The sequence below is a fragment of the Gopherus flavomarginatus genome, chromosome 4 (genome assembly GCF_025201925.1).
Source record: "Gopherus flavomarginatus isolate rGopFla2 chromosome 4, rGopFla2.mat.asm, whole genome shotgun sequence".
Lineage (NCBI taxonomy): Eukaryota > Metazoa > Chordata > Testudines > Testudinidae > Gopherus > Gopherus flavomarginatus.
Genome location: NC_066620.1, coordinates 126,492,025 through 126,508,260, shown reverse-complemented (window position 1 = coordinate 126,508,260; position 16,236 = coordinate 126,492,025). Strand labels below are relative to the sequence as shown.

Here is a 16,236-nt window from a genome sequence, read left to right as displayed (position 1 = left end):
TGCTCATTTTTACCATATAATTATAAAATCAATTAGAATATAAATATTATACTTACATTTCAGTGTATAATATATATAGAACAGTATAAACAAGTCATTGTGTGAAATTTTAGTTTGTACAAACTTTGCTAGTGCTTTTTATATACCTGTTGTAAAACTAGGCAAATGTCTAGATGAGTTGATGTACCCCCTGCAAGATCCCTGCATATCCCATGGGGTAAATGTGTGCCTGGTTGAGAACCACTGGTCTAAGGGACATATTGTTCTCGTAATCTATGTGAGAATTATTAGTGGAAAAAAATATTCTTAAATTTTATATGTCCATAGTTATGCGAACACTTCACAGTTAGCTGTAGAAACGAGGGGGACACTTCCCAATAGAAGACGCAGAATAAGCTAATTTCATAGGGGAGAGGTCACCTGCATATTCACTCTTTCTTGTTTTTTCAGCATGCTGGCCAGCCTCCTTTCTTTATGTGAAATTAACTAGCTCTGGGTAGGAGAAGGATGTCGGAGCAAACATTGCCTCAGTACTGGCAGTGTGCACAGTACCCATAAGAGGGGAAAAGGGAAGAATGAACAGAAGCTCTTCCACTGCTGCGTGCAACAGTAGCTTCCTCATGAAGCATGAGGGGACCAGGGCAGGAATGTCTACAATAAGGTTACTTTCGCAATTTAGCATACACAAACAAATCTAGTGTATGCTTCCTGTTCCACAATTAAGAGGAAGACACTGAGAATCAGTTCTTCTGACTCAGCTAACTAGCTTCAGAGTAGTAGCCGTGTTAGTCTGTATCAGCAAAAACAATGAGGAGTCCTTGTGGCACCTTAGAAACTAACACATTTGGGCATAAGCTTTCATGGGCTAGAACCCAATTCTTCAGATTCATGGAGTGGAAAATACAGTAGCAGGTATATATACATAGTACGCTAAAAGATAGGAGTTGCCTTACCAAGTGGGAGGTCAGTCTAACAAGACAATTTAATTTAACAGTAGAATACCAAGGGAGGAAAAATCACTTTTATAGTGGTAATGAGGATGGCCAGCAATGCCCCTCTGTCATATACATTGGCCAAACTGGATAGTCTCAACACAAAAGAATAAATGGACACAAATCTGACATCAGGAATTATAACATTCAAAAACCAGTAGGAGAACACTTCAATCTCCCTGGTCACTCAATAACATAACTTACAAGTGGCAATTCTTCAACAAAAAAACTTCAGAAACAGACTCAAACGTGAAACTGCAGAACTGGAATTAATTTGCAAACTGAACACCCTCAAATTAGGCCTGAATAAAGACTGGGAGTTGATGGGTCATTAGAAAAACTAAATTTCCCCCTACTGTTGTTCACACCTTCTTCTCAACTGTTTGAAACGGGCCACCCGCATTACCACTACAAAAGTGATTTTTCCTCCTTTTGGTATTCTACTGTTAATGTAATTGTCTCTTTAGACTGACCCCTCACTTGGTAAGGCAACTCCCATCTTTTCATGTACTATGTATATACACCTGCTACTGTATTTTCCACTCCATGCATCTGATGAAATGGGTTCTAGCCCATGAAAGCTTATGCCCAAATAAATTGGTTAGTCTCTAAGGTGCCACAAGACTCCTCGTTGTTTTAGCTAACTAGCTGACATGTCTAAACATATTTACTTTCTTGATAAGATAGAGACCTCCATATGCAAGAGGGACAGCCTGTAACTGAGGGCCTCAGTATATAAACTTCTCCACAAGTGTTTTTAAGGCACTGGGAAGCTGCTGCAAAGTGCAACTGTCTGCTTGAGTATATAACATTGGTATTGTAACAATATAGTACCAGACTAACAATACTATTGTGCTACTCAAGGAATGCATTTGTAAAGACAAATACTGTACTTGTAAGAAATGCTACTTGCCAAACAGATTGTTACTTAAAAAGTACAGTCATCAAGTTGTATCCTATTATTATGAATGTGAGACCCAATAATTTTAAAATTAGTCTTTTACTGCTTGAGTCATTCAGTTCTTTACACTCACAGGGTTCTCTCACCAGATTTGCAGTACTACTTTAGAAGATTTCCTGAGAGAAGGGATACATTCCTTTTAATGTGCCAGCCAGGATCTGCCTCAGAAGTTTCTATTTATTGGTAGTTCTTCTGAAAAAGACATTTTAAAGTTTTTTTTTCATTTCCTCAACTGCAAGAATTCTGGGGTGAATTTCAGTGTCTTGAATGTATACTTTATTAATGTTATATGGCACACAACAGGGGTTCCTTGGATTTTCAGGGTGCAAGACTGTCTTGTTGCCCATCTCCTCTTCCAGTAGTAAAGACACACTAACAATGAGTATCATGTTCCTCTTGTCCCCATGCATCTAGATGCTTCTGCTTCTCCACTTGCTCCCTTATCTATTCTTCTCTTGGTAGATAGCATGGCAAAGTCTTGCTGGTGATTTTGGTTTTAGACTGCAGCATCAGTTTCCTCTCTTTTCAATGCAATATTTGTGTTAAGTAACATTCAGAGACCCCACTGTACTGGGCAATGTATAGACATGTTATCTAAGCCCTGGGCTACACTACAGTTAGATAGACATAAGGCAACTTAAATCAACCTAACTCTAAATATCTATGCTAAAATTCAGCTCTCACTGATGTAGCTCTCCCACTCTGCTGACTTAATAACTTCACTTCTGCAAGAGGTTGATTTAGTTAGGTCGACACAGTGTCAGTATAGATATTGTGTTGCTTACATCAACTGTTGCTGCCTTTCAGAAGCTGTCCCACAATGCCCCACGCTGGCAGTTAAATTGGTGCAAGCACTCCTGGTGAGATGCGCACCGCTGACACAAGGAACATAGTATGGACATGCAAAAGCAGTTCAATTACTGCAGTGGCTATAAGTCAACGTAAGTTAGGTAGACTTAATTTTGTAGTGTAGACTTGCCGTAATCATTGGCTGAATTCTTACTCTTATCTCGGCTTCCTTATGTAGGGCAGGCTCTTAGCTGTAAGAGTTCTGGCTCTTTGAGGCCAAGGTAGGTCAGCCTCATTTCGGCCAGCTGCCAGTTCCTTTGTCCTTTCAAACAATACTAATTGTGACATCAGGGGGAGCTGCTGAGTGTTCAGCACTTCAGAAAATGAGGCCACTTACTTGTGTCTAAACATAACGCTTATTTAAGAGCTTAACTTTAGGCATCCATTTTTAAAAATATCTTGGTCCAAGTCAGTATAGTATCTTTAGAGATCAGATAATTCTTTTGAGTAGATGCAGACATCTGTTCCACTTAGGTATGTGCATACCCTACATACCAGAGCTGGAGACTTTTCCCTACCATTACCCATAGAGGGGCCACGCTTGAAATCTGCGTTGTGCTGACGAGTACGAATTCAGCCAAGTGATAGTTGTAATCCTGTTTCTCTTAAAGTTCAAATGTGTATATTCTGCAGCAGCCCGTATTGAGATAGCTGTGCAGTCCCATCTTATTCCTGGATGCTTCTGCAAACCTCCAGGCTCTCCTTTGCACTGAAGAACCTGGACATCCTTGAAAGCAGCTGAAAACAAGGAGAGCCAGCACTATCTGACCACATAACTTTTCATGGGCTACCAGCAAGTGCTCTGTAGTCCGTGACTGAGTCTGAGAACCTAAATAATAAACCTGGTGTGTTACACATAGCACAAAGCATATTTAATGATTCCGAGCTGTTTTCCTGGTTCTTTGGGTAAATGCATTGGATGCAAGTAGTCAGTTGAAGCCCACTGCAAAGTTTGCCCCTCACAGATGAACTTGTGACTGAATATCTTTCTTTCCTTCTCAGACAAGAAATGTGGAATGTATATCTTCTTTCAAAAATGGGCCATAAGTACATCAGCTAGCAAGAAGCTTGTGTATTTTAGCATGGGTACCCTACCTTCATCCCTTCCATTCACTTAGTCTAGTGATATAGACTAAAAACTAGTGGCTGTCTTCCCTAGTAGCCTCATAATCCTTGTTCGTCTGTCTTAATTTCTCTGTCTATAGCCTTTTCAAAGACTCCTGTAAAGCAGTTACTTGCAACCAAATAATTTAAAATTATAAATGTATTATGAGTTTCTTAAAGATCCAGTCTGCCTTTCACCCATGTCCCATTATGTTGCGTCTGGAATTGTCACATCCTGCCTCCTGTTTTGTTCTTTGTGCTACTCTCTTGTTTTTGTCTGTCCTTTCTTTCATTTATCTCATCCTTCTGTTTTTTATGGGTATGCTTTCCATTTTTCATTTGATTGCAACTCCCTTTGGAGCCCAGGTGATCCCTCCATTCTGTTCCCTACCCTGCTCCCTGGTACCATAGCCTTCTGGCACAGTGCTTCCAGCAGTCATATGCAGCAAGTGCCAATGCAGCCTTCTGGAGTGGCCTTGCCCTCCTGCCCCACAGCTTGGAAACTGGCCTGAGACTAATGACACTGTTCAATTATAAGTGGTAGGCTTTTAGGCACTTACAAGATCCCTGGAAGATGTCCTAAGGTCAAACTGTAGGAAATACAAAGTTAAGGTAACAAACCTGGAGACTATGAACACCAGAAACTTTTAAAAAGATGTAGTTGCGATATACATGTTTGTACACTGTGTAGAAATGCTTTAGTGCATTGCTTCTTAAAATGTGAGATTTCAAGATGTGCACACTTTGTTATTGATACAAGAACTTGCATCCCTGTCCCCATTCTCTGAATAGTTCATCAACCTCCTAGAACTGTAAACAAATAACCTTTCTTGCAAAAGTTCACTTGCTTTTAAAACAATTTTGTGCTTTGTACTTGCAGTTTTAAATTGCCAATCTACATTGAAAGTGCTGTCCCCAGAAGATGGAAAGGCAGACATAGTGAGAGCTGCTCAGAACTTCTGCCAGTTGGTAGCACAACAGCAAAGAAAATATACGGACCTGGATGTGAATGTCTTAAACAACTTACTAAGTAGTAAGTACTGTATTGTGCCTGGGGCAGGGAGGGAATACTATGTGCTAACAAGTCAATTTGTAACAGGCATATTTGGATCAAAATGGCATTGGATTTACATCTGGATTTGGTCTCCTGTTCAGCATTGATGACCATTTTAGAACTTTTGCCCATATCTTGATAATATAGTAACTCCTCACTTAAAGTCATCCTGGTTAATGTTGTTTCATTGTTACACTGCTGATCAATTAGAGAACATGCTCATTTAAAGTTGGGCAGTGTTCCTTTCTAACATCGTTTGGCAGCTGCCTGCTTTGTTCACTGCTTGCAGGAAGAGCAGCCCGCTGCAGCTAGCTGGTGGGGGCTTGGAACCACGGTGGACCTGCAGCCCCCCTATCGGCTCCCTGCTCCCGTAAGTTTCCTGTGCTGCAGCTGCCCAGCAGGCTATCAATTGCTGGCAGTTCAGCTGTCCCTCCCCCCACTGCCATGCGCTGCTCCTGCCCTCTGCCTTGGAGCTGCTCCCAGAGACTCCTGCTTGCTGTGCAGAGGGTGGGAAGGGGTGCTAATGTCAGAATGTCCCCCTCCCCCCTGCTCCTGCACCCCGCTTACCCCTTCTTCATATAGAGCAGGGTGAGGACACAAATGGAGAGAGACAGCTTGGGGCAGCAGCAGCTGCTGTCTCAACTTCGTGATCCACTTATAAAGACAATGCACTTAAGAGTGGGTCAGCTTACATAAAGGGGCAATGTGAATCTCTCTCTCTCTCTCTCTCTCTCTCTCTCACACAAGGTGTGTGTCTCTCTCTGTCTGCTATGCTGTCTCCCCTCCCTTGTGTTCGAGCTGCCTTGTGAGAGAGGCAACATTAACAACGTGTTAACCCTTGAGGGCTCAGCCAAGTTCATCATTTAGCAGCAAGGCATTCCCTAGGAAATATCCCACCCTCTTCCACCCTCTAACTTCACCACCTCAACTAAGCTTCACAATCATCATAGCTGTGAACAATATTAGATTCTTTATTTAAAACATATACTGTGTATATTTCTATATAATATATATTTTTTTGTCTGGTGAAAAAAATTTCCCTGGAACCTAACCCCCCCCACCCCCCAGTTACATTAATTCTTACGGGGAAATTGGATTCGCTTAACATTGTTTTGCTTAAAGTCGCATTTTTCAGGAACATAACTACACCCATTAAGTGAGAAGTTACTGTATATAGCTTAAATCATAACATTTGTCATGTCCCTGGCACAGAACTGAGCACATAATTTTATATTTATTTATTTCAGTGTTTGAGAGTGTAAAATTGAATTTTCATTTTTTTCCCTCGACTAAACAAAAAAAGCCTGAAAACCTTTCAAATCTCAATTCAAAGTGACATTTTGAAAAAAAGTTTCAGCCTAAACTATTTCCCAAATTTGAGAATAATTTGAGCCTCTCCTTCTCCCCCACCCCAGGTGTGTTTTTTGGCAAAATTTGTTAGTCAAAAAACTTTCACCCAATTCTGCCCTATTTGAAGATGCTGCTGCTAAACTCTTTTGCAGACCACTCTGAAAACATATCCCATTGGCTTCCCTCACCTTCTGCATCAGTTTCTTCTATGCCTTCAAAGCTCGATTTAACTCCTCCCCTCCAAGTCTTCCTCCTGTCTGTATCCTGTATAACCTCTCCAACACCAATCTTCATATTTTAGTGTCTTTTATGGGATTCTCAAACAATTTTCCTTCTGAAGAAACGAGAGAAGTGCGACTGAGTCAACTGAATGTATTAAAGCCTGTCTTCGCATTCAAATTAACTTGAATTATCTACACTCAGGCTAATGCCAACCTACCTCAAGTGAGCAGCAGCCAAACTACAGAATAACATGATGCAGAGTGTGAATTTTTGTTAACTTTTAACTGACTAGAACTCGAAACTAAACTTTTTTTTTGAAACTAAGAAAATTCAAGCTTTACTCTTGAATTGTGCTGAAAATTTGGTGTAGATGCACAGTTGCTTTTATGGACAAGACAGGTTTGACTTTTAGGGCCGAACAGAATACTCTTACTGATGACCTCCTAATACCTCTGACATAACTCTAATTTAACTCAATTGTTGTCTAGGAATTAAGTCTGTTTACATATCTAAAATTAAAAAAAAATTACAGGTAGGGCTTAATTATCTCTTAACACAGGCATGCAAAAACCCAGGAATTTCTAAGCGTAGATTAAATTCTAGAAATCTAAACATGTTAAGGTAGCAAAATGTACAGTTAAGGCACTTAAACAACTCTCCCCTGTAATGACACCAAGAAGGAATGTGGAAAGAGCAAACTAAAATGAAAAATCAGTTGAATCTATGACTCTAAGCACAGATGTTGCAATCAGAATTGGTTGGTTACTGCATGGCATTATTACAGGGCAGAGTTAAAACTAAAGATGCCTTTAGGATCGTGTCCATTGAGAACTTTCTCCCCATTCTTGATCTCTATTGCTGTGTCCTATACTGACTTTATGTCCTTCCTAGCCAACTTCCTAGAGTACATGGAGGAACTGAGCTCAGTGACTGCTCTTCTCTTCATCCTGAACTATTTTTAGTGGGCCACATCAATGGCTGTGGCATAGAACATGTGTGTTGGAAGCAACAATTCTGTTGCTACCCCAAATCTGTCCAGCTAATCAGGCCACCACACTCTCTCCAGCCTCTGGAATGCAGTAGGAGCACAAGATAGTTACTGGATACCTCAGACTTGTCCCTCCCTCTATGGAAGACTTTCTTGTGTATCACACCACATAGTCTCAATGGCTTTAAATCTGAAATGTCCCCTTCTTTTCCTTCGGAAATTAACTCTTCCAGAGGCTAGGACACTTGCCTCAGTCAACCACTTCCATACCTAAAGTTCTGTGTCACAATCATAAAAACCAGAATAATCCCAACCGATTCCCAGAGGAATGGAGTAGGCGAACAACCCATACTCCAGTGATAATTCTACCCTTATCAGAAGGTTTTGAAATGATTTTAATATGGCTTGGTGTTTTGCCTTTGTTTTGGACTTTCCCATCAATGTCAGATGCAGGGCTCCAGCTCTGCAAAAAGAACTGAGCTCTTGGTCATCTGTTTCCTCCCTTAACACAATACTAGAGCATCATAATAGGAAATTTAAGGTGTCAGACTTTCCATATAGACGTTCTTACATGTCTCATTTGAAAGAGGCATATCCGATTCTTGCTGCACGTGGAATTACTCCCAGAAATTAAGGAAATTTGATTCCAATCTTAAATTTAATACCAAAAAAACCCAAGCCTGGGTATTTTCTTACTATGGGGACCATTCAGTTAGTTAAACTACTGACATAACTACAGTATGTTCTACAGATGGTTGAGGAGAACAGTACTATTCACTACAGTGTGGTTGGCTCTATGTGGGAGTAGTCCAAGATGGATGTACGCAGAGCACTACAGTTTAGTCTGAAGTGTGTAGTGTGGGTAGGAGTTTAAATGTTATTACACAACCCTGCTAAGCCTGCTTCTAATAGTCCTGCATTTTTTTAAACTACCACAATGACAACTTTATCAAACCATATTAAAATGGAATTAGTCTAATTTACAAATTTAATCCACAGAGCTGAAATTCAGTGTGGCCTAGATAGAACACTTGACTGGGACTCTGGAGACCATTCCTGGTTCTGCCAGTGACTTGCAGAATGGACTCTGGCAAGTCACTTCATCTTTCTGTGCTGCCATTTTCCCACAGTATTGTTACCAGCAAGTTAAAGTAGATTGAATGAATGGACTGATAGGTGGATAGAAAGCTGGCTAGATTGTCGGGCTCAATGGGTAGTGATCAAAGGCTTGATGGCTAGTTGGCAGCCGGTATCAAGCGGAGTGCCCCGGGGTCAGTCCTGGGGATGGTTTTGTTCAACATCTTTAATAATCTGCATGATAGGATTAATTGCACCCTCAGCAGGTTCACAGATGACACTAAACTGGGGGGGGAGGTAGGTACGCTGGAGGGTAGGGATAGGGTCCAGAGGGACCTAGACAAATTGAAGGATTGGGCCAAAAGAAATCTGATGAGGTTCAACAAGGACAAGTGCAGAGTCCTGCACTTAGGAAGGAAGAATCCCATGCACTGCTACAGGCTGGGGACTGACTGGCTAAGCAGTAGTTCTGCACAAAAAGACCTGGGACGAGGTGGACGAGAAGCTGGATATGAGTCAGCGGTGTGCCCTCGTTACCAAGAAGGCCAACGGCATATTGAGCTGTATTAGTAGGAGCACAGCCAGCAGATCGAGGGAAGTGATTATTCCCCTTTATTTGGCACTGGTGAGGCCTCATCTGGAGTATTGCGTCCAGTTTTGGTCCCACCACTACAGAGGGATGTGGACAAATTGGAGAGAGTCTAGCGGAGGGCAACAAAGATGATTAAGGGACTGGGGCACATGACTTACGAGGAGAGGCTGAGGGAACTGGGGTTATTTAGTCTGGAGAACAGTGAGGGGCTGTGATGATTTAGTTAGTGTTGGGCCTGCTTTGAGCAGGGGGTTGGACTAGATGACCTCCTGAGGTCTCTTCCAACCCTGATATTCTATGATACTTACCTCCTCTGAGATCAGTAGATGTTAAAAGGAGGTAAGTATTGTCTATAAGAGACATTATGGAGTCAGAAGTATACTTTGTGGATGCATTGGGGTATCTCCATGTCCAGGAGCACTCTGAATGAAGACAGAAATGCATCTGACCTTAGGACTCCTACAGACACTTTATTGAACTATGTATAGTTACTTGTCTAAACTCATTAAGAACAATGGCAAAGTACAAGAAATTAAGCAATTCATGCCTGTTTTTGTGTTTAAAGCACAGGGATCACTACGTAGTAAAAATCTGTCAATCTGTATGTTAAGAGCAGACTGCCCTTTTTTTTTTTTTTTTTTTAAGTTCTCCAGGTAATAAATCATTAAGTTTTCTCAGCTGTGTCCCAGTGATTGGGGTGTTTTGTGGAGAGTTCTGTGATATGTTATGAGACATCATGGTCAATATGTCAGCTAATTTGATTTTTCACAGTAAGATTCTAACGGCTTCACTATGTATATTTATATTTTTAACCAAGTCCCCAGACTATTGTGCAAGACATAGCAGCCCACTCTTACCAATGCTGGCCTCAGCCTCTTTCTTCACTTGTTAGAAAAAAGGTGCAGGGCTGATCTCTTCTCTATAACACTTTTTACTGTCTCTTATGTGACTGATTTTTTTTTAAATGAACAAATGCATATTTCATGTGAAATAAGTCTCTTAAAATTCTAATAAGTCTAAATCTCTAATCCCATAAACTTTAATTATTTCCCTCTCTTTTTATTTATTTATTTTGTAGGTAATAAAGGTTTCCCTGACCCTGATTTAATTTTGAAGTTTGGTCCTGTGGACAGCACATTAGGATTCCTTCCCTGGCACATCAGACTGACAGAGATCATGTGAGTTGGTTATAAATCATTTATGTTAACTGGTTGGAATATATTCATTCTTTAACTTAACAGTTTTAAATGTTGTTTTTTTTTTTTAAAATTTTAAAGTAGTGCAGAAAGAAAGAGATGAAATCCCTCCAGCAGACAAAAAGCAGGGCCTGAGTTCTGCCTGGAGATAGTGATTGTACAGAAGGTATCTGTTCTGTGCATCAATTTTTACCATCTCCTGTTACAGAGAGATAATATTGATTGGTTCCCTGCTTTTGGGTTTTGCTTGTCTCCAACAAGAAGCATTTACTCCATTGGTTCTAGAGGTTTTTGTGCCTTGAAGCCCAGAGAGGAGTTGTGTGTGCAGATGTTTCTAGTGTCTGTTAATTGATTGTTGCTCTTCAGTTCCTTTTCTGACCATGGTGTGCAAAAAAATAGCTTCTAAAAAGTGTTGGCATTACCAGTTCAGTTAAAAGGATCCTGAATCCTTTTGTTATATGCCCTGGTTGATAGGTTCTTCAGAAAAGATTCAGTAGTATCTTAAAGACCATTGGCTGCATAGTTGAGAAGGTATCAAACCATCAGTTTTGTGTGACAGTGTTTTGCCTCAGCTTGTATCAGGTTGTCTTTGAATTGTATGCATTTGACCTTTTCTCATAACAGGAGCATGTCTTGCTGTTGATACTTACTTTTCACTTAGAGTTAAGTTATGTAAAGCTCTGTTGCCCTCTGTCTACACATGGAGGTTTGTTAAATATACTTGTCTGTCTTCTAGATTTAACTGAGGAGATGTTAATGAGGTCAGAGGCATTCTTTGCGGATGTGTTGGGGTTTTTCCATGTACAGGAGTAATCTGAATGAAAGCAGAAGTGTGTCTGATCTTGGGACTCCTACTGACACTTCATTAATGAAGTCGAACCTGTAACTGTCTTTGAGTGCTTTAATAGAAAAAGGGCTCAGTCATACTTTCACCCAGAAGATTTAAACTTTCTTCTGTGGTTTGAAAATATTTTGAACATTTCTCAGTGTCATGGGAAGCAGCAGCTCTTTGTGCTATTTGTGGGCTACTTCAGAAGTCAGTAGAAGAACTCTCTTAAATAAAGATCATGACAATAGAATGGCAATGGTACTACATAAGTTGCTTAAAAGTAATGTCTTAAGGTTTTTCTACACACACATTTACCAAATTTACACTGAAATAGTTAGCCTGTCTGTAATTAACCCGGTTTTTATTTTGGCACAAATCTGTCTGTCTCACACTTATTTCACAGTGCTCTGTAAGTGTCCATGGGTAAACTTGCACCAAAATAAAAAACATGTTAATTACAGCCAAATTAGTTTTTTTCAGTGCAGTTTGTGTATAGATAAGCCCTTCATTATGAGAGTTATTTGAGGGGTACCAGAACTCTGCAGCTCAGTTAACTGTTGTGGTTGTGATTGTGATAATTAACCAGAAATTACATTTGCTTGCCTAGGTAAACTCCTTTATATAAAATAGTTGCCTTAATGACTCCTTCCTAATTTGTTTCCTCAGTTCTTTGCCTTCACACCTGAATATCAGCTATGAAGATTTTTTTTCTGCCCTCCATCACTATGCAGCCTGTGAGCAGCGTTGGGGAAAATGATTTCTTGTTGAACACTCTGTCAGGCTTTCCATGGAAAGGATCCAGTATCTCTGTTTACAAGCACCCTGTGATCTGAACAAGTCTGGTTCATAGTAATTTTCTTAATTTATCAACAAACTCAATAAAGTGTCTTACCTTTCTAGAGAGTCTGTGCGTGTGAGTGTGTGAGAATCCTTCTGCGGAAAGGGGGAAATGCACAGTTTTGTTAATTTGTGCAAATTACCTTGTATAAATTTTAAGCAGAGCTGATCAAATGCTCTATTCCCCCACCTCTGTTTTATTTTCCTTCCAGTGACCAAAATGTTATGTAAGAATAATGTTCCTCTTTTCTAAGGGGAAACATTCATAGTATCCTTGTGAAAACTACTAGGCAATGTAAGATGTTGCCACATGCATTGAAAGAGTGGAAAAGTGGAAGACTTGTTTGCAATTATATGCCTGTCCAGTCCTTATCCTCCCTGTGTTCCTCATAGATGAACACTTGAGAGCTATTGGCCTGGTTATCTTCAAATATGTTAGGTGTGTGTGTGTTTATTGCGTATATCAGTAACTGTTCAGGTGACCATAAAAATGGAATGAAAAGATTCCAGCTTATCAGCTGACAAGACAAAGTGTCTAAAAGGATAAAAAGCACAGGTAATAAATTTCTGTAATCTGAAGAGGCCACAGATTCTTTCATTACCTTATTTTGGGGTAAGTACATTAAGCAGCAGTCTGTTATGAAATATCCAGGGTGAATTGTGGGGGTTTTTTTGAGGGGGGAAAGAGAATGTTTAAAAGCAAAAGCCTTCCAAAAATGCATGTATAGCCCTAGATATATTCCCTTCTTTCCTAGGACCCAGCGAAGCCAAATTCCTGTTGAGTTCAGTGGGCACTGAATTGAGCACCCATAGTGATGAGATGACATAAATTGAGATTTCCAAAACATAATTATCATTGTCAATGACTTTTTATATTCCACTGATCTGGTACTATTCTTAAATTAAAACTTTAAGTGAATTAAGTCTCTAGCTGGATAAACCAGTCTCAGATTGAGTTAAATTTAGATTTTGTGTTGCTGATTCTATTTTTCAATCTCTATTTAAGGAACAATACAAATTACCACTGTGCTTTCCTTATTACTGTTTAGCTATAAGGCAATGTTTAACTGGGTACATTTCAGGGAAGTCTCCATCAGATATAAATATACATTCTGAGCTAGATATGTTCAAGTCTGAGTTTAGCAAGTCTGCAAATACAGTGAAGAGAAGGAATGGATTTAGTGAACATACAGTGCTCTTATTATGTTTTTTTCATGTTTGGGATCATGAATGATGAAGCAATGTAACCAGAAGTGCAGCATTAGGTTAATATCTGCATAAAGAACTCTTGACAGTTATAGGAAAAAAACCATGACAGAATGCCCTCATTTAATTATTTAAATATAGAAAATACACTTGAAATAAAAACTCTTAAATTGAAATTGTCATGTAATGTCTAAATGCTTTTAAGTATTAAAGAATAAGCAGTACCTAAAAAGAGAGCTGTACTGTTTATTGCTGAATGTTTGTCTTTTTGAAACTATATGCTTTTTTTTTTTTTGTCCTTGAGTTTATAGAATTGTTAGCCTGTTCTTTAACAAGTGTTTTCAGATCTATCTCCTTCCTCAGAGATTTAGTCCTCTTTTGCTCTTTAAGAAAGTGGGAAGCTTGGCAAAGCACTGCATGGGAAATCTTTATTTCAGTTTAAAAAGGGAACTGTCAAATTTTAAAAGAATGTTTTTTTGTTTGTTTTTGTGTAAAATAACACACTGTGCTTTTTGTCATGAGTAGATATAATGTTACAGTACAGGTTGGAGAGCAGTTGTTAGCATCAGTAATTTATGCTTTTTATTTTCCTCTCCCTCCTTTAATATCACATTGCAGGTCCCAAAAGAATCTCTAATAATGTGAACTGCCTCATTTCATGTTTTGTGTGAGACAAAGGGACCTTGATCAAGGTGCTCACTGCTTTGAGCTGATCCTTTCAAGGACGTCAAGATGATATTCCCTATGGGTTGTAATGCCAGTACAGTGTATTTAATCTCATTTGTGGGGTTGGCTTTTGATGTTCACCCTGTTTCTACTATGATAAAATAAGATGGACAATTTAGCATGCAATGCCTTCTTGAGGTCCCTGGAATTCCCCACTAAACATACATTTAGCTTTTGGGGATGGGATGAATGACTTGCTCTTGAAGAGAGATCTTGGGTATTGTGAATTTAATTTTTTCGCGAGGCAAAGACCACCTTCATGTAAACATAAAAAAGGTTGTCAAGCAGTTCTGGTATTGGCAGTAAACAGAAATAAAACAGGAAAATGAGACTTAATTCTGTGTTTCTTTTGATCTTTTCACCAATCTGCAGACTGCCAAAAAAGTCTTGCATTACCTGAACTGTTTTTGGCCCTTAACAAATTCCTGAATATCTTTACTGAAGCAAGTATTTCCTGTTTCAGAGCCAGACCTTAAGATTTAGTGAGCTGTGCCAAATACACTCTGTATATTCACAACTTGATCTTCGAATGTGTCATTGCGGTTAGCTTCCCCACCCCAGCTTGTCCTGTGTGCAGGTACATTGTATAGCTGTGACATTGTCTGGCTGTAGTCTCTGGCTACATGTAAATAATGTGTAAAGCAAGTTTTTTATGATTAAGGAATCAATTTATTTAACTTTATTATTGAAAGTTAAACCTGAATCTGTAAAACAAGAAACCAATAAAAGAATATAATCTTTCTACAGGTTATGGTGTTATATGAACACTTTTTCTCTAGATTTTTGAATTGGGAAATAATTTATATGGCTCATGGCGGAATGGTATCACTTTTCTCTCTTCTGGAGTGTCCTGCTCCAAGCAGGCCTTACCTCTTGGGTGAACCTCCAAAACATTTTTTGTGGACTGTCCCCCATTTTTTGTGTGAACAATTCATGTCCTTTGTGTTCACATTATCATGGAAAGCATCTGCACTGAAGAGTTGGTGAGATTGTATGGGGATGTGGGGGCCAAAGGCAAGGGAAAATCTAAAACTTAACTGTCCTTTTATATAAAGGGATCTAAACTTTCTGCTGTAGAAGGGGAACCGAGATGCTTGTTCTGGGGCTTGTTGTTTACTCAAGATCAGGGATTGGCAACCTTTGGCACGCAGCCCATGAGGGAAAATCTCTGGCAGGCCAGACCAGTTTTTTTACCGTCCATGTCCTCAGGTTCGGCTGCGGTCCACTGCTCCAGGTCAATGGGGACTGTGGGAAGTGGCGGCCAACACGTCTCTTGGCCCGCGTCGCTTCCCACAGTCCCCGTTGGCCTGGAACCATGAACTGCGGCCAGTGGGAGCTGCGATCGGCCGAACCTGTGGACGCGGCAGGTAAACAAACCAACCCAGCCCACCAGGAGGCTTACCCAGGTGGGTCACATGCCAAAAGTTGCCAATCCCTGCTCAAGATAGTTAAATCCAAAGCAGATTGTGAAATGTTACAAAGGGATCTCATAAAACTGAGTGACCGGACAACACAGTGATGAAATTCAGTGTTGATAAATGCAAAGTAACGCACACTGGAAAACATAATCCTAACTACACATGCAAAATGATGGGATCTAAATGAGCAGTTACCACTCAAGAAGGATCTTGGAGTCATTGTACATAGTTCTCTGAAAACATCTCCTCAATGTGCAGTGGCAGTCTAAAAAACTAACGTTAGGAACCATTAGGAAAGGGATAGATCATAAGACAGAAAATATAATGCCCCTATATAAATCCATAGTACACCCACACATTGAATATTGTGTGCAGTTCTGGTCTCCCCATCTCAAACAGAAAAGTTAGAGAAGGGCATTAAAAAACAAGGATATGAAACAGCTTCCATACAAGGAGAGAATAAAAAGACTGGGACTGTTCATCTTGGAAAAGAGATAACTAAGGAAGTGGGGGGACATGACAGAAGTCCACAAAATCATGAATGCTGTGGAAAACATGAGTAAGGAGGTCTTATTTACCCTTTCACATAACAAAAACCAGGGCTCACCCAGTGAAATTAATAGGCAGTGGATTTAAAACAAAAGGAAGTACTACTTCACACAATGTGTGATCAACCTGTAGAACTTGGTGCCAGGAGATGTTGTGAAACCCAAAATGACCTGCATTCAAAAAAGAATTAGATAAATTAATGGAGGATAGGTCCATCAGTGACTATTAGAATAAGATGGTTAGGTATGCAACCTCATGCTTTGGGTCTCTCTAAGCCTCTGACTGT

At 39.9% G+C, this 16,236-nt stretch overlaps 1 protein-coding gene across 1 annotated transcript in view; it reads left to right on the top strand.

The window, feature by feature from the left end:
* The window catches only part of NUS1 (NUS1 dehydrodolichyl diphosphate synthase subunit), a 32,419-nt gene extending 20,306 nt beyond the window's left edge, over positions 1-12,113 (top strand). Inside the window, exons 3-5 of the mRNA XM_050949874.1 lie at positions 4,787-4,939; positions 10,268-10,367; positions 11,881-12,113. Of these exons, the coding sequence (XP_050805831.1) occupies positions 4,787-4,939; positions 10,268-10,367; positions 11,881-11,971 (344 nt within the window). The 3' untranslated portion in view covers positions 11,972-12,113. The remainder of the gene's footprint in view (positions 1-4,786; positions 4,940-10,267; positions 10,368-11,880) is intronic.
* The last annotated feature ends 4,123 nt before the right edge of the window (positions 12,114-16,236 follow it).